This window comes from Melopsittacus undulatus, chromosome 2 (assembly GCF_012275295.1).
Source record: "Melopsittacus undulatus isolate bMelUnd1 chromosome 2, bMelUnd1.mat.Z, whole genome shotgun sequence".
Classification (NCBI taxonomy): domain Eukaryota; kingdom Metazoa; phylum Chordata; class Aves; order Psittaciformes; family Psittaculidae; genus Melopsittacus; species Melopsittacus undulatus.
In genome coordinates, this window is record NC_047528.1 from 87,767,762 (window position 1) to 87,790,570 (window position 22,809).

Sequence of the window (22,809 nt, forward strand, 5' to 3'; positions counted from 1 at the left end):
CGGCACCATGGGGGAGACTCTTTGGAGAGGAAGGGAGCCAGGGCTAGCACCCAGTTCGCAGGTAAAATCACAGACCGCGACTGGAGATGCAGACAGATTCAAGAAAAACTGTTGGAAACAGATTGTTAGACAGCCTTGTGGATCTCTGCAAAGGACATGTTTTTCTTACTGGAAGAGAGCCATGATGTAGAAATAGATTGTATCAAGAAAGAGGGCTGCAGCCATAGCTTAGGCTGTATATTTAAACATTTTTGCTGTCAGACCATCTGGGCCTGGAGCTAAATTTACCTACAAATTATTTTCAATGTTTCTACTTCTTGAGAGGTGAAAGGTGCTCTCGATACTTTATGCCAGAAGGAAAGGCAAAATAAACGTCGTGGGTCAGATTTTCTCAGCATTAGACCTGTATGTGGTTGTGGATGCCTAGCGTCTGCAATACCTGCCTTGAACCCCAGGCTGGATGCTCTGTGTGCAGAGCCCCTCCACAGCCAACACAAAATCTTGACTTCCATTCCTGCTCCAGTAACTCCATACAACAATTAGCAAAGCAAATCCATTCAAATCTTTTTTTTATGCTTTTATGCTGTTACCAATTTCTTTTTCGAACCATAGCCAGGGTGTTTCCATGATGAAACTGTGTGGGATCCAGAAAGTCTAGTTTCTGACTCAGCTCAGTCACACTTGCCTGGTGACTCCCGCGCACCTGTATCGCAGAAGAAAGCCCCATACCCAAGTGAGGTCTAACAGTTCCCTAAACACAAGGGAAGGTTTGGTGTGATCTTCTGACATCCCACAAAGATAACATGGGAGAGGGACAGGGACTGACAGATGCTGGGTGAGAAAGTTGTGGTTTGCACTCCACAAATTTTGCAACCTTCCCCAGCAAAATGAGGCACGTGTGCCTAGCCCTGTGCTGCCCACTGCTATGAAAAGAGTCCATCACCCCAGATACTATGTGCCTGAGTCACTCTTTTGGGGACTGCCTTACTGATTCCTCCTTTGAAAGGCAAATGGATGAGGTTGGCTGCATCTCTTGCTGGGCAGGACTTTGACCTCCCCAGCTCTTGGGGTTGCCCCAGCACCTGAAGTGGAGTATTAAGTGTTCAGCAAATCTCACTGGGCTCAGGACAGGACAGGGCTCAGGACAGGTGCAGCTTTCATCCTCTGCCTGTGTATTTTCTCCTCTTAAGGTAATTTTCCTATTTGAATTGGTTTGTTCAAATGGTTCCTCCAGTTTTCTTTAGGGAGAAAAATGTGAAGTATCTGCTGGACAATCACATCCCAGAGTTGTTTCTGGTTTGGTTGGTTTTTTTCCTGATCTTAAACCAAAAATGTTTATTGGTCTCCAATTACTGAATTTACTGCTGATCTGCTTGGGAAAGACTAAAGTAATTATATTTGGGGATTAGAGAAATTATGTTTCACGAGACATGGGACCTTACAGCTTTTTAATGCTTCTGGTTGCATCTTCCTGTTCTGTGTGCCACAAAAGTAAAAAAAATTTACATATTTTATAAAAGTGATTTGTGATGGGTGATGGTATAGAACTGATCCGGTACTTCAGTTTATCTATGGCATTAAAAATCCCCACAAGGAAAGTCTTAAATGCTTCCATCCATCCTACATTATGTATATATCATCTCAATCAGAAAGACTTTCTTGGTAATAAAGCTCCTCTATCTAGTTAGTTGCCACCATGCTGCCTTCAGAAGGTTTCTTTTTAATGAATGGCATGGAAAACTCTTCCAAGGCCAAAATATGTGCATAAGATTTATTAATCCTGTAGCCTCTGCCAGTCATAATAATGCTAACAATCCTTAAGCCTTACATCATGTTTAATACCCCATCTAACAAATGCATCTCTGGGTGATGAACAATAAACCAATGTGCACTATGCTTCTTTCTCCTGTGCCTTCATAAGGAAGTCCCAGATTTGGTGTAGCTCCTTCCTGCTATGCTGGTTCCTTCTTGCTTCTGGCAAGGGGCTGATACCGCCCCAGTCCTTCCCAGGGGACTCTTCCAAAGCCATCAGTATTTGTCACTGTATTTGCAGTCAGGATAGCGGTAGGCAAAACGGGAATCACAAGACCGCAGAGGTTTCAGGAGCTCTGCCAGCTTTGCAACAGCCCCACTGACACCCTGGTCATCGGTGAGGCCATCGGCACAGTGCTGCAGGAAGCTGTCTATCTTCTTCTGCACGGGTTGCAGGAATTTCCCCTTCAGGAGCTTAGGCAAAAGCTCTTGGCACACCATGACAAGGCTGTGCTTCTCTCCAATGGAGTTACAGGACACAAATGCAGACTGGCAGTCCACGGTCAAACAGCTAAATATATCTTTATATTCTTGTTGGTCGTCAATCAGCTGGCTCCCTATTAGAGACAATTAAAGCAGCTGTTAGAAACACAGTAGTGAAATCTTCAATAATCACATATGTCTGTACCTCTGTACTAACATGGGGTTAGTTACTATCTGAAGGATACAGCTAGCTTTCACTACTGTGAGCTATAGCTCTATGTGGGACAATTTCCTCGCTCCTGAAATATGTATGTTTTTCTGAATGATGGAGTTCTGCAGAACTGCCTGACAGAAGATTTGGAGTCTGTTAAGTCAAACTGACGCAGAAAAAATGAGGACTGGAGTACTAACCTAAAAAGTGGAGTTCCTACAAAAATTACCACAGATAGCCAAACCCATAATTTTTCCATGTTACCCAAAATTATTAAATTGCAACAACAGCTCATCTAGCTGGAGTTAACAGTAGTAGCTGCTAGGATGAGAAAAAGAAACCCAGTGGAAAATTCTCTGACAGCTGCTTCTGAATATTTGAGATCTGCTCAGCTGAATGTGCAAGTTGAGCCTTTTCAGAATTTGAACATTCAGAATGAATTATTGGAAGAATAGTCTGACTAGCTCTACTTTCAGGAGCAGACAAATGTAACCTGTGAAAAGTTAAAAACGACCCTTGATTTTGTATAAAAATGACAAAGGGGGGATTTTGTTGTTATACTAATAATTATTATTATTTGTAGTTAATGTGATAAATGCACCTAAAAAGAATTTTATGGGCTTGTTCAGCCTGGAGTAGAGAAGGCTCTAGAGAGACCTTGTAACTGTCTTCCAATACCTAAAAGGGGCCTGCAAGAAGTCTGGAGAGGGACTTTTTACAAGGGTGTGTAGTAATAGGACAAGGAGGAATAGCTTTAAGATGAAAGAGGGTACATTTAGATTAGATATTAGGAAAAATTCTTTACTGTGAGGGTGGCGAGGCTCTGGAACAAGTTTTCCAGAGAAGCTGTGGCTGCCCCATCCCTGGCAGTGTTCAAGGCCAGGCTGGATGGGGCTTTGAGCAACCTGGTCTAGTGGAAGGTGTCCCTGCCCATGTCAGGGGGGTTGGTACTAGATGATCTTTAAGGTCCCTTCCAACCTGAACCATTCCATGATTTGACCCAATACTTAAATTAAGTTATGAAATTTCTACTTGCAAATACTGACATCTGTGTGGCAAAAGTTTTAGAAGAGGTGATTTACAAGGACTTCAAATGAGAGCCTTGATCACTGGACACACTGAATGCTGATGCCAGTGCAGAGATGGTGGGGCAGGACGAAAGGGCCCATGGTTGGTCACCAAATCATTGACTGCATAAATAAATAGTCTGTAGGCTTCCTGATCCAGAGCCAGGATGGCAGGAGCTGCTGATGCTTGTGCTGTCAGAAAATCTCCCATGAACTTTTCATTATTTAATTTAGCAAGTGATGTTTGGATGATTACAAAAAAAAACCAACCAGCAGCAGAGCTGAGCATAGCAGGTGAAAGATTTGTTTCCCCTGCCTCGCTAAGACCTCCAGCAACAGACGGAGCCTGCTGAGTACCTTCCTCCTTGTCGATGATCCCCAGCGTGCTGGCATCCCGGATGAACAGATGCCCATTGCTAAACACGCCGAAGGTGCCAGCGTCCACATGGGTGAAGTAGAAGAAATAGTTGAGGTCGTTGGTTCCCATGGAGCGGAGGACAGCAAGGAGCTGGAGGGCCAGGTCAGCGGCCACCTCGGGGGCTGCACCAAAGAAGTCACGCAGGGGCCGGGTGCTGGCACTGACCACCAGCCTCCCGCAGGAACCCAGGTACCGTGGGAAGGGCCATCCCTCCACATCAGGGAAGATCTGCCAGGAAGAGCAGGAACGTGAGAATTGCCCCTCTGGTCTCTGCACAATGCCCACGGACCCATGTCCTCCCCAGAGGACTTTCAAGTGCCTTTCAAGCAGCAGTGCCAATGTCATGGTTTGCTTTCTAAATCAGCCCACAGCCCTTGCTCACCTCAGCCTGCCCAAGAATGCACTACTCCATCCTGGAGTAGTTATGCTGCTTTTTTTTTGCTTCTTTTTTCCCTTTTAATTCAGGAACAAGAACTGATATTTCAAGCCTTATTTCATAAGGGAGATTAACCAAAAGTCCAAGATAATAATAGATTTCAAATTAAATGAAATTTTAGCCACAGAAGAGCTAATTTTAGGTGTCTTTATAGAGACTTTGATGGGTTCCTCATGAGCACTGCGTAGCTGAAGTCACAGCTTGGAGGTGAGATGGGGCTAAAGCAGTTTTTGCTAATTTGTAGAAACTGCCTGGCTGTTTTGTAAGAGACTTTGCAGTTCCAGAGACCCAAGTGCTGGGTGTTTGCTATGTTGGCGACACCTGGGCTGGGCTTCCTGCATCACTGCAGCTTGTGCTATCAGTGCAGTTATCCCAGGCAGAAACCAAACTGCATGACTACTGGGCCATGCCAACACAAAGCTTTCTGCCTTTAACTTTTCTGTCTTCCCAGCTTCCCAGAGCCATTCTCCCTTCATAGGACTGGGCAAAGCCATGTGCACAACTTTGGGAAGCACTAGCCTTGGGCAGGAGATTGATGCTACCGCTACCTCCTTTTTTAGAGGAATCTCAAAGGGTTGCAAGAAATCTCAATGAGGGCTAAAGGTGGGGTGGTAGTGAGCAAAAGTGAGGATACCTCTTGGAGAAACAAGTAAGGAAAGAGAGGAGCCACATGCCAGACATGCCTGCAGTGGATCAGGCAAGAGGTGTGAGGCCCCCCAGCTATCTACCTTAAAACTCAGAGCTCAGCTATATTTGGGATTCCACCAAGAACCTCTGCAAAGATACGCTTTGCCATGGAGCTAGTTACCAGCAGCATTCAAATGGAAAAAACAGCACTGGCACATGGAGCCTGGAAAATCAGTGCTTCCCAAGTCAATGTTCAACCTCAATGCTGCATCTTGGTTCTCCCACACTAAAGCATGCTCTTTCTCTTTTATAAACAGGCTGTGATTTTTAATAATACGTTCGCAATGCAAACATAACACTTTGAAGTGTCAGGGATGTATAAAACCCTGGCTTTCACGATGTGCTAGTGCTGCAACCCATCTAGGTTCTGATTTATTTAAGGGGCTGGACATTCATATTTCCCCACTACTTCACTGGGCGATGCAAGGTACACCACAGGAGTCTGCCTGGCTTCAGCCATCCAACCCCATAGAAGAAACATGCTTTATGCAGGCTAGGAAGCTTGCCAAAGGCCAGGGCTGGCACTTTTCTGCAGCTAGGGCCTGGAGCACATCTCACGCGATAGTTTGCTTGCAAGGGGTTGCAGGGTGGCATTTCATGACAGCCAAGGTGGCACGTACCTGTAACAAGATGGGGTGTGAATTCACTGACAGGGTGTACAACAGGCGCAGCTTGTCCCGATCAGTGAGGTGGTCCATATAGATGCTGCCAGCATCTGGCACCTCAGCATAGCGCCTCACTATCCTGTCCAGGAGACGCTGGGATGGGCAGCGCAGCATTGGGCTAGAAAGGCCCTGGTGAGAGGCAAAAACATGACAAAGTTGTTTATTTTCCAGCTTGAGATGTCACAATATGACATCCCCCGATCCACGCTGTAGGTACTCTCCCCACTGCACTTCTTCCAAGCCCTGCCATCCTGGCTTGCTGGTGGAGGTGTCTCTGTGATTAAGCTGGTGAGTCACTTCCCTTGTTAACTAATATCTTCAGATCTTTTCACTATTGGCTTAACCTGTGAGCAGTTTTCTTGAAAATAGTATTTGCTAAAGTCAGTAAACATGCTTTAAAAGAGTAAATAAACACCGTATGTGGGTATAAGCACAGGACATATTCTCTCTGATAAACTTGTGCATTAACTATTAAAATAAAATGTGAATAGCCTGTGCATATATTTTTTAAAGGCCAGCAACAAATACAGAATTGTTGGGTGTATTGAGTCAACCGTCACTCTATTTTACCTTTCGGGTTTGGAGGTTCAGCTTGTAAATTGCACAAGCAACCTAAGGCTGGAGTAAATGGCAATAGAGATTTATATCTTCATAGTCCAAAAAGAATTTTTTTGAGGTCAGTCTTCCTTAATAGCCACGGAGAGCAGCCATAAGGAGTGGCACAGAAATGCTGCCCTGCCATGCCTTTGCTGGGGAAGGGAATCAGGTTTTTGCTGAGCCTTTTTCATCCAAATGATCGCAGCAGCCAAATTTACTCATTCTGGTTTTCTTAATAATTTGATGGCTGGGAGATGTGCTTCAGAGGAAAGGGCATTGGAGCTCACAATGCTCCCTGCCATTCTTCATGCTGAGAGCAAAGATTTGACTCAGGATCTCCCCAAGTCATTTGGTAACTCTGAGGTAGGTCTTTCTCAGCCCTTCCTGTGCGAGCTGTTCATTTGGCATAAAACACTTACTTATCCAGCCATGACAAAGAAATGAAGAAACAAGGAAAGGAGGAGTGTGCTGCTTTCCCTGTTGGAGGTGGAAAGGGAGCACTGGACCTCACATGTCCCCTCCTCTGCCTTCATGCTGGTCTTGGTGAGGTCCCAGCCGCTCCCTCCTTGGTCATCAGTTGCACAAAACAAGCCCTGAATGCCAACAGCTGGTCAAAACTACTTGAGAAACTTAAGTCCAACTGGACTGTGGTTTTGAAACAACTGAAGAACCATTATTTCCCCACCCTCCAGAGGAAAATAAAACATTTGTCAAAAATAATTCTCCTCAGTTCTATTTACAAGTCTTCCTACACTCCTCTCATGTAGGCTTATCAAGGAAATATTTTTTCATTAATGGTCTAAAACCATGGAAGGAGCTGAGGGAAGGGATGCTTATGGATTTCTGTCTCACAGCACTTGCAGGCACATTGTGGCTGACTGTCACTTTCCCTTAGGAGGAGAAGTGAGAAAAAATGAGCAGAACAGTACTGTGTTAAATAAGAGATAAATGGTGGTGAAAGTCTCTTGCAGCTCAGCGTGTATGCAGATATTTGCAGCCAAAGTTAGAAAGTCTTGCTGCCTCCAGGAGTTCGCAATGCAAAAGCTGAAACCCTTGAGTATACAGTAGAAACAGAAATCATGGTGGCAAAGAATGCATGAAAGTTGTAATTAGGATTTTTTCCAAGGTCAGAGCTCATCCTATTAACACAGATGTAGGCATGTGCTCCATGTGGTGATCACACCCGCTTGTTTACTGAGGAACCCTTTCAGGCATAACGAAGGCAGTGCGAGAGCAGAGGAGCAGGGTTGGCTGCTGCCACATTTATACCACCTATTGGTGCAACCTCCTGCAATTTAATGAAGCCCTGATCCACCAGAATTTGACAGAGGGGCCTCTGGATTTTACCAGAGCTAGTCAATAGGGTAAACTTCAGCACCTGCTGGAGTGTTTCAGTGGAGTGAGGACTCCCATTCCAGCAGACTAATGGAAACATCCCTACAGCAGAAGAGGAACAAGAGTTGTAAAACCATCAGGAAAAAAATGTCAATGGAAGAAATATTTTAAGTTTGAAGACCGCATACTTGAAACACTGGAGATACTGATTTATTTGAGAATATCTTAAGTCCTTTGCAGCATCTCATCATGCCAGAGAGTAAGACCTGAAAGCCTGAAATATTGTGATTGATATGGAATGCTTCTTATTTACTTTGATTAAAACCCCACATTTTTGTATTTGATAGTGAGTAGCTCCTGGAAAGCCTAACTGCACTCAGCTTTTCTTTCCCCTACTGCACAGTATGCGATGTATTTTTAACTCCCATGTATGCATATGCATGTGTATCTAGTGTGGGCACACCCAGAATTCACTCTGATGTAAAGATGACCTCTGGAAGACAATTTCTCCTCATTCTGCTTTCTCTTCAGCCATGCCAAGGAGGGATGGCTCAGACTAGGAGCACAGCTACCTCCTGCTGCATGTGCTGCACATGGGTGCAGCTTCACCAAATGACCAGATTTATGGTGGGCTCCAGGAGGAAACATTTGGATGTAGGTAGGTGTCAAAGCACCTGCAGCTCAAATGGGGTTGTTCACTTCCAAAAGAAAAAGATTAAGGATGCCCTATTAAACTGTGGAGCTTTTCTCCCCACCCAGGAGGTTTACCCAACACTTCTCTGATGATGAGGTACCACGTCAAAGAAATAGCAGGTCTGGAAGGTGGCTCAGGGAGCCCCCTAACACCCATCCTTCCCTAAGAAGGACCACCTGCCAGATCAGTGAGCTGCTGCTCATGTGCTGCAAGCAAAGCAATGTGTGCTGGACACAAAGGCCAAATAACTATGGTGCCGGCACATCTGCTGAGGGCAGATGTGGAGGTCAGTAATTTCAAACAGTAGGTCCTAAAGAGAGGGGCTGAAAACGGCTGGCTTTTTACCTTGCTACTGCTTTCACCTGTCTAGGCTATGCTTTGTAGGCAAGGTTGTAAATCTGCCCTGTGCATGATCTGTGCTGGAACTAACCCACTTTGTTGTTCTTCCCCTCCAACAGGAAAAGCATGCAGCATGATTTGAGGTAGTGAGCTCCTGGGTGAAGCAGCAGGTGGCTGGAGCTACCATGGAGGCTAAGCTCCAGCTAAATCCTGCTCATCTCTGAGGTGGGCTGGATTTTAACACTGAAGACTTTGCTGTGTCCAATACAGATTTTCATTGTGGCGGGTGAAATAATCACTGTGGCAGGCAGCTCAGCTGATGGTTGGGTCAGGCAGAGCAGGCAGCGTAAAGTGAAAAAACATTACTTCATGGTCTGTCATTTTGATTCAAGCACGTTATGGTTTGTTGTAATTCTCTGCTCTATAAGACAAAATTACCTGAGCCCATTATCTTTCCTCAGTGCTGCTATATGGGAAAAACTGCAGGGAGGGGAGTACCGACACCTCTGTGTGACTGCAGCTTTATGAAATAGGGTGAGCATCTTGTTAGGCATCGAGAGAGGTGTGTTGTTAACACCTCTGAAAAGAGTTTGTGTGTAATTAGAAAGCCAGAACAGTGCTGCAAGTAAGTGGAGCGATGCATGATACCCACAAAAACCCTCACCATAACAGCTCCTGCTGGGCTACCAAGGTGTATCTGCCCAGCAAACATTGCAGAGGGGATGCAGTGCTTGGCTGGGGTGCTTCTGTGGCTTTCAGCTCTGAGGAGGGCAAGTGGGATGAGCAGAGAGGAAGAGGATCCCTGGCTCAGTGGGGCTGGATGTCTTGGTGGGTCATCCCATAACCTGTGGTGCCCCACACACACTGCATGACTGTAATCTTGTTGCTGCTCTTGCCTCTCAGACCAGCAGCCATTTCATAGAGCACATGCCCAACTGCCGACAGTGATTACTGCCAAAATTTGGAGGTGAGGGGCTAGGCAGCAGGGGCTATAGATCACTACGCTCTTCTCTGTATTCAAGCCTATATGGTGAATGAATTTATATCCTATTTAGGGTATTTTTCTTTTTTTCTCTGCTTGATTTACAGAACAAAAGAACCATGAAAGATGAGTGGAGTAATCCTGAAGCTGGTGTGCACAGGTCTGGGCTCCCCTGTACCTTTCTGCATCCTTTCCAACTAAAAATACCTCAGGGGTTGCTGAAACGTCCAAGGGAGTTTGTCCCTCAGCAGATCCCCCGAGGCTGGCCCCGCAGCTCACTTGAGCAGTGCGCTGGAGCTGGAGTCAGCTCAGCTTCCCATTGCACATGGGGAAATTCAAGCACCTTGGAGAAACTGATAGGTGCAAGGACAGAGGGCCCCAGTCAAAGTCTCTGCGTAGTGTTGTGTGTACGTATGTGTATGCATGTGTGTGCATGAGTACGCACGTAGGCATGCATGTATGATTTGCCGAGGTATATTCAGAGAGAAGCCTTCAACCCCGGAGAGAGGGAGAACTGCGGGCCTTAGTTCCGAGCCGCGAGAGCCACCGAGGGAGCCTCGAGCCCCGCCAGGCCTTGCCCGGGAGCCGCAGCTCCGCTGAGGAGAGCAGGGACTCACAGGGGGCGGGGCCGTCCCTCCTGGCCCCGCCCTGAGCGGGGAGAACCCGGCCCGGGGAGCGAGCGCTCGGGTGAGGGCAGGGCCTGCTCTGGGAGCTCTGCTCAGGGAGCTCTGCTGTGGCTGCCCCGGCGGTGGCAGCGCCGGCACCAGACAGAGCGGATGGGAGGGGAGGCTGCAGCGGGGAGCTCGGGGGGTAGAAAGTGCCTGCACTGGAGTCGTGAGGGGAGGGTGCGCCATGGGCAGGGCTGCACTCGGTGCCCTGGTGGAGGCCTTCCTGCAGCAGGGGCTGAGCTGCGGGGCACTGTCAGTAGCTGAAAGGTGTCAGGGGAGCTGAGAGGGAGCTGGGCTGCTTGCTCCAGGCCCGAACTGTGCAGGGGCCACAGGCGTCCACCATAGCGCTTACAGGAAAGGAGGAGAGCAGTAACCCAGGGAGCTGGGAGCTCGTAACAAAACCAAACCAAACAAAAAAAGCCCAAACCCAACCCCAAACAAAAACCAAACCAACAAAAAAAGGAGGAAGATGACAATTAAAAGCAAGGGGCTTCCTCCAAAATCTGATGTCCCCACCCAGAACCACTTCCCAGTTCTGTAGGGGGCTGATGAGGTAACAGACACCTCACCCACATGAACACCCTGCTGGTGCACCAGTAAAGAGGATCACTATTGCCGCCTCCAGGAAAACATGGCAGGTCATAGTCGTAGGTGACTGTACTTTGAAATGCACAGGTGATGAGTAAAGAGAGAGCTTGTGGGCCAGGGTCAAAGGGAGAACAGCGATGGGAAACATTACTGTGGGGATCTGTTCCAGACCACTTGATAAGGACTCTCTGATTGAAGTGCTCTACAGACAGGAGCACCCTCACGCTCACAGGCCCTTGCCCTCATGGGGGACTTCAACCATCCTGATGCTAGTTGGAGAGATGGTATGGACCAGCACAAGCAATCCAGGAGGTTCCCTGACTGTGTGGAAGACAACTTCCTTTTGCAAGTGGTAGAGGGGCCAACAAGGAGAGCTGCCATGCTTGACCTCGTGCTCATCAACAGGGCGGGGCTGGTTGGGAATGTGATGCTCCATGGGAGCCTTGGCTGTAGCGACCATGAGATGGTCAAGTTTGAGATCCTCAGGACAGTGAGAAGGGCACACAGGAAGCTCACTGCCCTGGACTTCAAGAGAGCAGACTTTGGGCTCTTCAGGAGCCTGCTTAGTAATGTTCCATGGGATATAGCCCTAGAGGGAAGGGGGCCCAAGATTGCTGGATTATGTTCAAGCTGTTCCAAGCTCAAGAGTATTGCATCCCAACTAGAAGAAAATGTGGCAGGAGGCCAGGAGACTTCCATGGATGGTTAAGGAGCTGCTGAGGGAACTTAGAGGGGAAGAAGGAGCTTACAGAAGGTAGAACTGACAATAGGTGGCCTGAGAAGAATTAGAGCGATGTTGTCCAGGAAGCCAGGGACCAGGTCAGGAAAGCTAAGGACCAGTTAGAATTAAATCTGTCAAGTGATGTGAAAGATAACAGAAGGGCTTCTCTAGGTATGTAGTGAATAAAAGACAGACTGGGGATAATGTGGGCTCTTTCTGGAGGCTAACGGGAGAACTGGCTACCCTGGATTTGGAGAAGGCTGAGGTTCTCAATGACTTCTTTGCCTCAGTCTTCCCTGGCAAACGCTCTGACCACACCATCTGAGTCTTGGAAGGGAGCTGCAGGGACTGTGAGAATTAAGACCTTGGGCCCACTGTAGGAGAAGATCAGGTTTGAGATCATCTTAAGAACCTGAATGTACACAAGTCTGTGGGACCTGATGAAATCCATCTGTGGGTCCTGAAGGAGCTGGTGAAAGAAGTTGCTAAGCCACTGGCCATCCTATTTGAAAAATCATAGGAGTCAGGTGAAGTTCCTGAAAACTGGAAGAAGGGAAATATAACCCCAACTTTCGAGAAGTGGAAAATGGATGACCAAGGGAGCTACAGACCATTCAGTCTCACCTCTGTGCTTGGCAAAATCTTGGAACGGATTCTCTTGGAAAGCATACAAAGGCACATAAAAAACAATGAGGTGGTTGGTGACAGCCAGCATGGCTTTACTGAGGGGAAACCCTGTCTGACCAATTTGGTTGCCTTCTCTGATGGAGCTACAGAACTGATGGATGGGGCAAAGCAGTTGATGCCATCTACCTGGACTCATGCAAAGTGTTTGACACTGTCCTGCACAACATCCTTGTCTCTAAATTGGAGAGACATTAATTTGATGGATGGACCACTCAGTGAATAAAGAATTGGCTGGATAGCCACGCACAGAGTTGCTGTCAAAGCTCAGGGTCCAGTTGAAGACCAAGTGGTGTCTCTCACAGGTCGATGTTGGGACCAGTCTTGTTCAATGTCTTTGTCAACGATATGGACAGTGGGATTGAGTGCACCCTCAGCATGTTTGCTGACAACAGTAAGTTATGTGGTTATGTTGATAGGCTGGAGGGAAGGGATGCCTTCCAGGGGGACCTTGATATGCTTGAGAGGTGAGCCGATGCCAGCCTCATGAAGTTTAACCAAGCTAAGTGTAAGGTCCTACACCCAGGTCTTGGCAATCGCAGGCACAGCTGCAGGTTGGTCAGAGAAGACATTTATAGCAGCCCTGAGGACAAGGACTTGGGGGTGTTGTTGGTAAAAAACTTGACATGAGGCTGGCTTCAATGTGCTCTCACAGCCCAGAAAGCCAACCATGTCCTGGGCTGCATCAACAGAAGTGTGACCAGCAGGTCAAAGGGGGTGATCCTGCCCTTTACTCTGCTGTCATGAAACCTCACTTAGAGAACAGTTTTAGTGTCATCAACGTAAGAAGGACATGGAGCTGCCGGGGCAAGTTCAGAGGAGGGCCATGAGGATGACAGGGGCTCGAGCACCTCCTGTGTGAAGACAGGCTGAGAATGTTGGTGCTGTTCAGCCTGGAGAAGAGAAGGCTGCATGGAGACTTCATAGCAGCCTTCCAGTATCTGAAGGGGGGAGGCTGTAAGGATGCTGGGGAACAATTCTTCATTAGGGACTGTAGTGATAGGACAAGGGGTAACAGGTTCAAAATTAAATGAGAAGTTTAGATATAAGGAAGAAGTTCTTTACTCTGAGGGTGGGTAAGGCACTGGAACAGGTTTGCCCAATCCTTGTTAATGCTTAATCCTTAGCAGTGTTCAAGGCCAGGTTGGATAGAGTCTTGGGTGACATGGTTCAGTGTGTGCTGTCCTTTGCCCATGGCAGGGGCTTGGAACTAGATGATCTTAAGGTCCTTTCCAATCCTAATTATTCTGTAATTCTATTTTATGATATATGTGCATTGTAACCTAGCCAGCTCAGCCAGGAGTTGGGAGAGGATGGGGTAAGGAAAGCTGTATAGCATATCGAGAGCCTTTTAAGGAGAAAGATTTGGGCTCAGCTAATGATTTAACTTTGCAGCAGATCTGACATAGCACAAAGCCACATATCTCCATGTACTTTTTCACCCAGCTCAGCAAGTGGAAGTTTTAAGCTCTTGACTCCTTCTCTCTCACATCGCACTGCTGTGGGGGCAGCACATTTTTGCACAAACCTGTGCAAAGCAAGGCTGGAGGACCTGGCCCCCCCAGCTTGCCCTCCCTCAGATCCCTGCAGTGCTGCCTTGGGCAGTGGTGGCTAGCAGGCGCTTGGGAATCCACTGTCTACATGCTGGGGAGGAGTTGTCCCTGACCATGGCCCACAAACTTAGGTGGGTGATGCTCTGAATTGAAGTGCACAAAACTGTCCCCTCTCCCTGGTGCCTCTCCCGAAGTTACTAGACAAAATACGGTGCAGCTTTGCTCAAAAATGTATTCCTCTTTCTGTCACCTCCAGGAGGGCACTGGGCTCAGGGTGACCTGTAGTGCAGGACTCTGGTTCAGGTGAGTCCTTGGTGCAGCTCAAGCACTAGCCCCAGTGCTGCTCCTGCTGTTGCTGCTACACTGTGCTGCTGCTGCTCCCTTCTCAGGCATGCTGTTCCATGGGGTTACAGAAGCAGAAAATCAGAAGCATAACTTTAGCATTCAGCAAAGCGGGAGAAAGCAGTTCCCTTTCTAGAGGGAAAAAAAAAAGTTTCTTTTTCACAGCCATTTCTCTTGAAAGGGACAATTCTTTGCCTCTCAGGGTCTTGTTTAGAGTATATCCAGCCTCCACCCTGGCCCTTGCCCCTTGACAGTGATTATTGCAATGGTGTGCTGTTGTTTGGCTGTGGTAGGAGTATTTATACGCATTTGGGGAGGGGACTTCTGCTCTCTGATGCAAGCCAGAAGCTGCTAACACACTCTCTTCCCCCATTGTTGTCCCCAGCTGCCAGTAGTATACCTCAGTGCAGGCAGCACTCTCCTCTGGAGCCTGCCAGCTCTCCTCCTCCAGCCCTTCCTGCATATCCATCTTCCCATGCCATTGCTGCCCATATGCCTGGTGGCAGTGACCTCTCCTGCAGTGCGCCTGTCCTGGCTTTGCCTGTGACACCCCAGGACTGCAACTGAAAGGGCAGCACGCTGCTTTGTGCCTGAGATCATTTGCTATAGGTGGCAGACAAATGAAGAATCAAAGCTTCAGCTCTGACTGCCTGTGCTGCTCTCCCTGCCAGCCTAAGCTACCCCAGTCCCCAGCCCTGAGCAAAGTCAAGTTCAGGCTGCAAAATGAATCTCAGGCAGATTGCCCAACTTCTTTAAGACCACACCATATGTCTGGGGCGGAGCTAGGACTAAATCCAAATTTTCCAAATCCCCATTTAATTGCTGTAGTCACAGCACAGTGATGAAGTGTCCTCAGTTTTCAAAACTATTAATGATTTTTAGCACTGGATGTATAGGATCACAGAGTGGTTTGGTCTGGAAGATCACTTAATTCCAATCCCCCCTGCCACGGGCAGACACCTTCCACTAAACCAGGTTGCTCAAAGCCGTGTCCAGCCTGGCCTTGACCACTTCCAGGGATGGAGCAGCCACAACTTCTCTGGGCAACCTGTTCCAGTGCCTCACCACCCTCACAGTAAAGAATTTCTTCTGCATATCTAAACTCAATCTACTCTCTTTCAGTTTATAGCTATTCCTCCTTGTCTTATCCGTTGTTTGTGTGCATAGCCCCATGTTATCCCGGTGCCTGAAGTCAGTTGGTGCTACAGCTTCCCACAGGCCCCCCTTGCAAGGGCTGAGCCCACCCCTCGTCCTTTACCAAGCAGGTGGCAGACTTGTCTCCTTCAGACCCTTTTTCCCTCCCCAAACCACATGGGATCCCCTGGGGCTCCTTCTCTTCCCCTTGTTGGTATGGGGCCCAGGGTCCATGGGGCACAGACCTGGACCAGGTCGGGGGTGAGGCGCTTTGCCCGCAGCCACTTCTGGAAGCGTTGCGTGCGGCGCAGGGCACGCTCCAGGCTGCAGGTCTTTGTCTTCAGCAGGGACGTGCAGATGCGCTTGTCGGCCCGGTCATGCTGGTACTTGGAGGTCAGCCGGGTGATGTCAACCATCCGCCAGCTCTTGGCATCGTCAGTGTAGTTGCCCGAGTAGCTGAGCAGGTAGCTGGGGGGCAGCTTTAAATGAGAAGAAAGCCAGGTGTCAAACCTGCCAAACCAAAACGAGAGCCCCACGGAGAGCAGGTTTAGAAGCCACACGGACAGCTGCACAGTGCCAGCACCACCCGCAGTTGTTCCACTGCACTCCAGACCCCTGGGTTTTCTGCCATTGCTCTACAAAGACCAAGTAGCCCCAGGCTGGCAGCCCCAGGCACTGGGATGAGGCAAGCAGACTGAAGCCATCAGCCAAGGAAATGCATTTTTGAGGAGATATCTACCTTCATTTGCTTTCTGCCTAATCCGTCCCTTGTCATGAACAGTGCCATGGGGCAGGAGGTGAAACACTCAGATGGGGTCTTTTGGACCACACAGGCAGAGTGTGAGAGAGAGGGAAGGAGGGAAAGAATAGGGCTGCAGGGTTTTGATTCATGGAGAATCCCTGTCATTTTTAAATTTAATTAATCCTGGAGAAAGGGGCCCAGAAAAGGAGTACTCAGCACTTTAAGGGACCCTGCAGAACAAAACCTCATGACAATAAATGTATTTTGGAATATTAAAATAACCCTTTGTCTTGAGGTGGCAGATTTGGTTGGTACTGGGGTCAACAGAGGCCCCCAACAGTGCTGGCTGTATTTTCATGGCCAGGATGTGCGACCTGCCCAGGCAGCAGCAGAGTTTGGGGTGTGATGGGGTGGAACAAGGGGTAGCCATGGAGATCTTGCACTGATTTGCTTCCCCTACACAGGCACAGGAGGGGAGCATATGGGCTGGGTAATTAGGTAATTTTTTTTTGTTTCAGCAGCCCCCTCAGCCCTACCCACACAGACGTCACACATGCAGGAGCTGAGGAGCGTGGTGTCTGTTTTGTATGTCTGTAACCTGCTCTTGGAAAGCAACTAAACTCTGACCTTTGGCTTGGCCAACATCATGCATTCACTGCTTCTAAAACCTCCTACCCTTACCTCTTTGCCCAAGTACGTAAGAAACCACGTCCCAGTTTAATCTCACCATAAATTAAAGCCACTGGTTCAGGAGTGAAAGAGAAGAGGCAAGAAGCTCCCTGCAGGATCAACTAGCTGGAGTTAGATGAAGACATTAACAAATCTAGCAGCTGAAGATGATTTTTCCTTTCAACTTCCAGTTGGGAAATTGGCACAGAAGATTTTTTTGGGGGGGATTAATTTCCTCTGATTTCAAGCAAATAACTGACTCAGTGATGCTCAATGATCAGAGACTGACCAGCCTGCTCCCCATGACGCCTCCTGAAGGCAGCACTTCTCTCCTTTTCCCCATCAAAGACCCTGTGCAGCTCAGCTCTGGGGCAAACCTGGGTGCACAGGACAGGGGAAAGATGCTCTCCCCAAAATGCTGCCTTCAGCGTTTGGCTCTAGCCATGTGCCGCCCTCAGAAAATTTGCTGCAGAGATACAGGCTGACCAGAAGTGGCCCCTTGCATGAACAGGTTGAGGAGAGATTCAGGCATTTCGATCATTTGGGCATTTTGCCCAATATGAAATTTAAACTTTGTTATTATTAGGGTGTCTGACATAAAAATAAACCTTGCTTATTTTGTTTGGGTTTTTTTATTTGTTTGTTTGTGGTTTTTTGTGTTTGTTTGTTTTGGTTTTTGGTCTGGTTTTGAGCTGGAACCAAGAGCAGAGAGTAATTGCTATGCCTCACTATGATTTGTTGTGCATCCCAACCCCTCTCAATGCCTAATCTGCAAGCACAGTGTGCCAGGCACGTACAGTAAGAAATAGCTATGGGCTGGGTTTCTCCTTTTCTCTTTTCCTCTTTTTTTCTTTTTCCTTTTTACTTTTTTTCTTCTTTTGTTTTTTCTTCTTTTTTCTTTTTCCTTTCTCTTGTTAAGCACAAATGTGCTTGTGATTTGGCTCAAGCGTGTGTGTTTGGGGGAGCTCAAGTCAGACAAATACCAAGCAAGCACCGCCTCCTGCATGCGAGCAGCACATGGATGTGTGAAATCCAGGACTGAGCGTTAATTTAAGCTTGGATGGAATGATTTCTTCCACAGAACCCCCCGGGGGAGAGCCACACAGGCCTGGGAACCCAGCATGGGCTGCAACAATTCTGTATTTGGCATCATTTCTGGGCAGTGCAGCACTGGTCTGACACACTTGCTAGATACTTTGAAAATTCATCATCAAGTTGTGCTGTAGCAATAATTCACTTTTGTATGAAGCCTTTTAGCTAAGGGCTCAAATGTGCTTTAAGACTTTCAGTAAGATATGTGTGAGTAACTGCATGGCAGACTACAGATTTTAGATCAACTCAGAACTAAACATTGAAGAAAATCAATTTTTTTTCATTTTTAGTCGATGATACAAAGTATTTTCTTTCAGCAAATAAATTTTGTTTGCATTGGGAGTAAAATATCTTTAAAAAATATGTAAGTTAAGTTTTAAAATGAAAATAAAGAAATGCCATATAAACCCCCATCAAGTTGAAGCATTCCAGCTTTTTCAGACTTCCTCCCCATTACTTTTGGCCAAAGCTCATCACCAGTGTTGGCACAACTCTGCACATAGTTTTGGTCAACTCAGTTTCACAGTGTTTTGAAAATCTAATATTTTACAAAAACCTTTTCTGTGCTCTGCTCTCTGGACAGTTGGTGGGCAAGCTTTGGTATTCTCATTTACAGATGGATCAAGTTGGGCAAAGATGAGGGAAGTAAAGAACATTAGAGCACAAGATGAGTCACTAGCCGTTCTGGGAACAAACCCCACATCTTACTCTGTAGTTGAATGAGAATGCATGTCACAGCTCCCGGAAATGACGGAGAATTGGTGAAGCATGTTCTAATGAGGATTAACACAGAGAAGGCCAAATGCCATCCACCTTAGTGAACGTGTGAAAAGGTACATGCAGGTGGATCAAAGAGCGTAAGTGCCACTAAGATTTCCCCCATTTAACCTTCCACTTGCCAAAAAATCCTAGCTGTTCAAGAAATCAAGTGGGAAAACAAGTTTAGCCCCTCCAAAGAAAAGTCTGAAGCTGACTGACTGCTAAAGATAAGTTTTTAAGTTACCCTTTTCAAAGTGCTCAGAGCAGAACTGTATGTTATCACTTGTGTGTTGCACACAAGTTATGGGAAGCTGACTGTGGGATGGCAGGAGACAAAAAATGCCCTCTATTTTACAATGCCGCTCTGCCTTTCCTGAGGCAGAAGTGTCACGCTTTCACATGTATGTGGCTCTGCACTCCTGGACTCCCTTTGACCCTCTGCACACAGAAACCCTTTCCTGCTGTCCACCAGAGGAAAGCCAGCATGGTGGCCTCCTGCTTTTCCTTACGTAGCCAGGCCCCAGTGCAGCATGCAGCTGGCCACCAGCCCACCAGAGGCAGTTGCTTGCTGCAGAAGGCTACTGCTATTTTCAGCAGGGCTGAGGGAAGCTGCATGACCCCAACCTCCCCAGAGGCTAAGCAGAAGTAACTGAAATGGTGCACCTGCAATAGGCTGCATGCACAGAAGCTGCTTCGTACCTGGAGGCAGGTCCCTAACAGCCCTGAACAGGTGAGTGGCAAAGGTTGGGAAATGGAGCAGGAGCCAGCTCCCATGTCACCCTGCTGCGGAGCATAAATATGGGACAGCCAATATCTCAAATGCACCCCCATCACCTGCAGTCCCACACCAGCCCATGTCAGCCAGCTGAACATGCTGATTGTAAATCCATCCAGCTTTTCGGGACAGGAGCCCAGGCTGGGCTGAGAGAAACCCAGCACTGCTGGCTTGACCCTTCTTAGTGCCTCTGCATGCCCTGGTGTCATCTTCAGCATAAGCTGGGGGAGTCAGAAACCCAAGAGGGCCAAGTGCCAAGGGCTGGGACCCCTGGTGTACCATGACAAGGGGTGTTCTGGCATAGCAAAATCACATGCTGCCTTTTTGCAACATCAGTAAGGAAAGGATGGATGTTCAGTATTACAAGTCCATTCCAGACAAAACATTATGGTTTTAGTATGCTACATTTTAGAGGAGAGTTTAAGATAAAAATGGTGATTTGTCCAATATTATACTACTTACATTATAGCATTAAAAATACAATTTTACTACAATCATTTCTTCTCCCTCAGGCTTTTATATCTATAAAAGAAAATGCATATGACTCTATAAATCATATCAGACCCAATAAAACCTTCCTCTGCCAAGCACTGCCTTTAACTTTCTCCTCAAATACACTGGCAACATTTTCCCTGCTGTCGTCAGATGTGCTCTGCTTTTGAGCCTAAAACTGATTGGATTGGTCTCATGACTGCTTGGCAGCATATGTCTCATCAGCTTTGAGGCAGATACAGTTTCTGCCTCTACCTTAAAGTTCTTATGGAAACCTCCCAGAAGAGTACTAATAATTTAGCCCCATCTATTTTTGAGCATGTAGGTAACCTGATACGCAAATATGCTCATGCCTCAGGCAGGTTTAGAACACTTTTGATCTTAATTAATACACACATGAAATTCTGCACATTTGTGTTGTTGCACCTGGTACAAAATTACATAGCATGTTTATATGTTTGTAGTTAACATAGTCCATTGGGAGTGTACAAAGCTAAATCCCCTTTGCCTTCACTCAGTTATTCATAATGAAATATTTCCAGTACATTTAAACAAGATTATTTGTTTCTTCCCTTCCTTCATCACTGCCTTGAACTGTTTCAATGCCACTCTCTATGCAGAAAGTTGTGCCTTTTACTCCTGCTTTCAGATTATAATTCAGGGCTGATCATGTTAGTATGGCTTTAAAAGAAAAGAGACAAAGCAGCAGTTTATAGACATTAATTAAAATACCAGGTGCTGTAATAGTAAGCGGGTGCTAAGTTACTGCTTGCATTGTACTTCATTAAAGTACTTGGAAATACTAACAGGCAACTTTCAAGTTATTATACAGAATGTTTTAAAAATTACTGTGCTGAGTTTCTGACCTTATTTCTTCTTTAAAGAATTTCTTGCAAATGGATGTTCCAATGCAGGCGTTGCATTTATCAAGTCCCAGGAAAGTCCGGCCAAAGCTGTAGCTGGGTTTGACGTGGGGTGCAGACGGAGAAGCTATTGCTGCTGTGGAAGGGTTACAGCTCAGAGCCAAAACCAGGAGCATCATCAACGAATCTGCAACTCTGGAGCAAATGTAACATATCCAGCGCCCCATCTACAGTAGCGGAGAGCTCTGCCTTTTGCAAGTTACCCCTCTCTATGCTTTTAATCTCTTTCTGATGACCTCAACCTTCAGCAGTGAGCCCCAAAACACAGCAAGACACGTTGGGTAGGAGAGACCCCGCTCCAGTTCCCATCCTGCCAGCTGGTCACTGGCTCTATTGGCTTGAGGTTTGGGTGGGAAAGATATGATGTAGGGTGGGGAGAAGGAAGTACATGGAGGATGCAGATAACTTGGGTTGCTATGGTTACCTTTCCTTTACTTGGTGCAGCTGCTTCGGCCCCTGCTGACCCTCCCATCAGCCGACTTGGAAAACAACACGAAGAAGTGCTCATCTGCACTTTGTGCAGACAAATGAAGGATATCCTGTCGCTGGAGCAAAGGGCATATGCAGGACACTTAGTAGAAACTGATTTGGAAGGAATAATAGTATGACAGAAACACACGTTTTACCAGAAGCCAGACTCTTACTGTTGCTTTATTCCTGGAGATTTGTGATGGGACATCTCTTGACTTCTCGGATGCTTTGTTGGCTCAGTTTCTCCTTCTCACAAAAGTGCTGAAAAGACTGTCAGGTGGAATTGTTGCCATTTTGTTTCTTGAAAATAGCATTTAGAAGAGATTGCACCACACCGTGTTATGCCATGGAAAGCAGGATAGCCTGAAGCTTTACAAAACATCCAGCTGACATAACTGCTTGGCCTCTAAGCCACTCTTGAAAAATGGGGCTTTTCAGCAAGGCTTGCATGCTTTTGAATACCTTTTCCTGATGGTTCTGGCACTGGAAAGAAGCTAGAGGTGGGGACAGGGGCTAATGGGGAGCTTGCCAGAGGTTACAAATGCACTTAGAAACTACTGCAATCACACCCAAAAGCTGTTATCACTAGGCCAAACACTTGAAAGTTATGGAAACTGCTGGCTACCTGTTCTGGCCTGGGTGCTGAGGAGAGGACCTCGCCTCTCCCAGGCTGGAGCGGCTGTGGTGCATGCACGGGCCCTGGCAGGCTGCTGCTCAAAGCCGGAAAAGCAGGCCTTGAAGCTGTCCCTTGCTGTACTTTGCTACCCCAGGCAGTGCAGCACATAGCATGCTACTGTGATGCACCAGGCTTTGCTCCTTTCCTGTCCCCAGCTGTCATGTTTTGATTGATGCAGGAGGATCTCCTGGGCTGTGTCTCACCATGGGAGTAGTGAGGAGGAAGCTGAGGTCTTGGAGACTTCTCATCCCCCCCAGCTGGACTACTTACACCACATGGGCAAGCCACTTTCTTTTTAAAGGAAAAAAGATGCACTAACTATAGCCATTCTTTATTATCCCTTCCAGCATTTAAATGCAGCCTGATGGGACTAAGGGATGTGAGAGCTGCAGGGGTACACCCTGGGCTCTGCAGTCACTCCTTGCTTTCTGAAGGGGCTGCTGAAGGAAGGTGATCCTAACAGCACAAAGCAGCTCTTTCTAGCACAGATGCTCATTAGTTGTGACACTTGGGAGATCTGGGGTCTCTCCTTGACTCCATCCCCTTGTGGGAGGTTGCTTCATCTCCTGGTGCGTCTCTATGCACAAAATGGAGATAGTGACATTTAGGGATTGTCTACAGGGTGCAGCACAGAGAGAAGAGGATAACAAGCCTGCTGAGAAAGAAAAGGGATGTAATGAACCCTGCCAGTGCTGCAAACAAGCGGGGCTGGGCAGTGCCGGTATGCCAGCAAGTGCATTCAGTGCATAGCTCTGCATTACGCCATGTTCACATTTGGCCTCATACTCCAGTGTAAAGTTCTTTGAAGTAGGCTGGTGGAAAGAGCCATACTAGAGCTATGTCAGTATTTAAGC

General features: G+C 47.3%; 1 protein-coding gene across 1 annotated transcript; it reads right to left on the reverse strand.

Annotated features, from left to right (window-relative positions):
* Window positions 1-1,757: 1,757 nt before the first annotated feature.
* DIPK2B (divergent protein kinase domain 2B) lies at window positions 1,758-21,125 on the reverse strand. Its single transcript, XM_005151716.3, has 5 exons — window positions 20,752-21,125; window positions 15,602-15,866; window positions 5,675-5,848; window positions 3,871-4,159; window positions 1,758-2,369 (listed from the first exon to the last, which is right to left on the reverse strand). Exons 1-5 carry the CDS (start codon window positions 20,973-20,975, stop codon window positions 2,029-2,031), a joined length of 1,293 nt encoding a protein of 430 aa, XP_005151773.1. The 5' UTR covers window positions 20,976-21,125; the 3' UTR covers window positions 1,758-2,028.
* Between the last annotated feature and the right edge of the window lie 1,684 nt (window positions 21,126-22,809).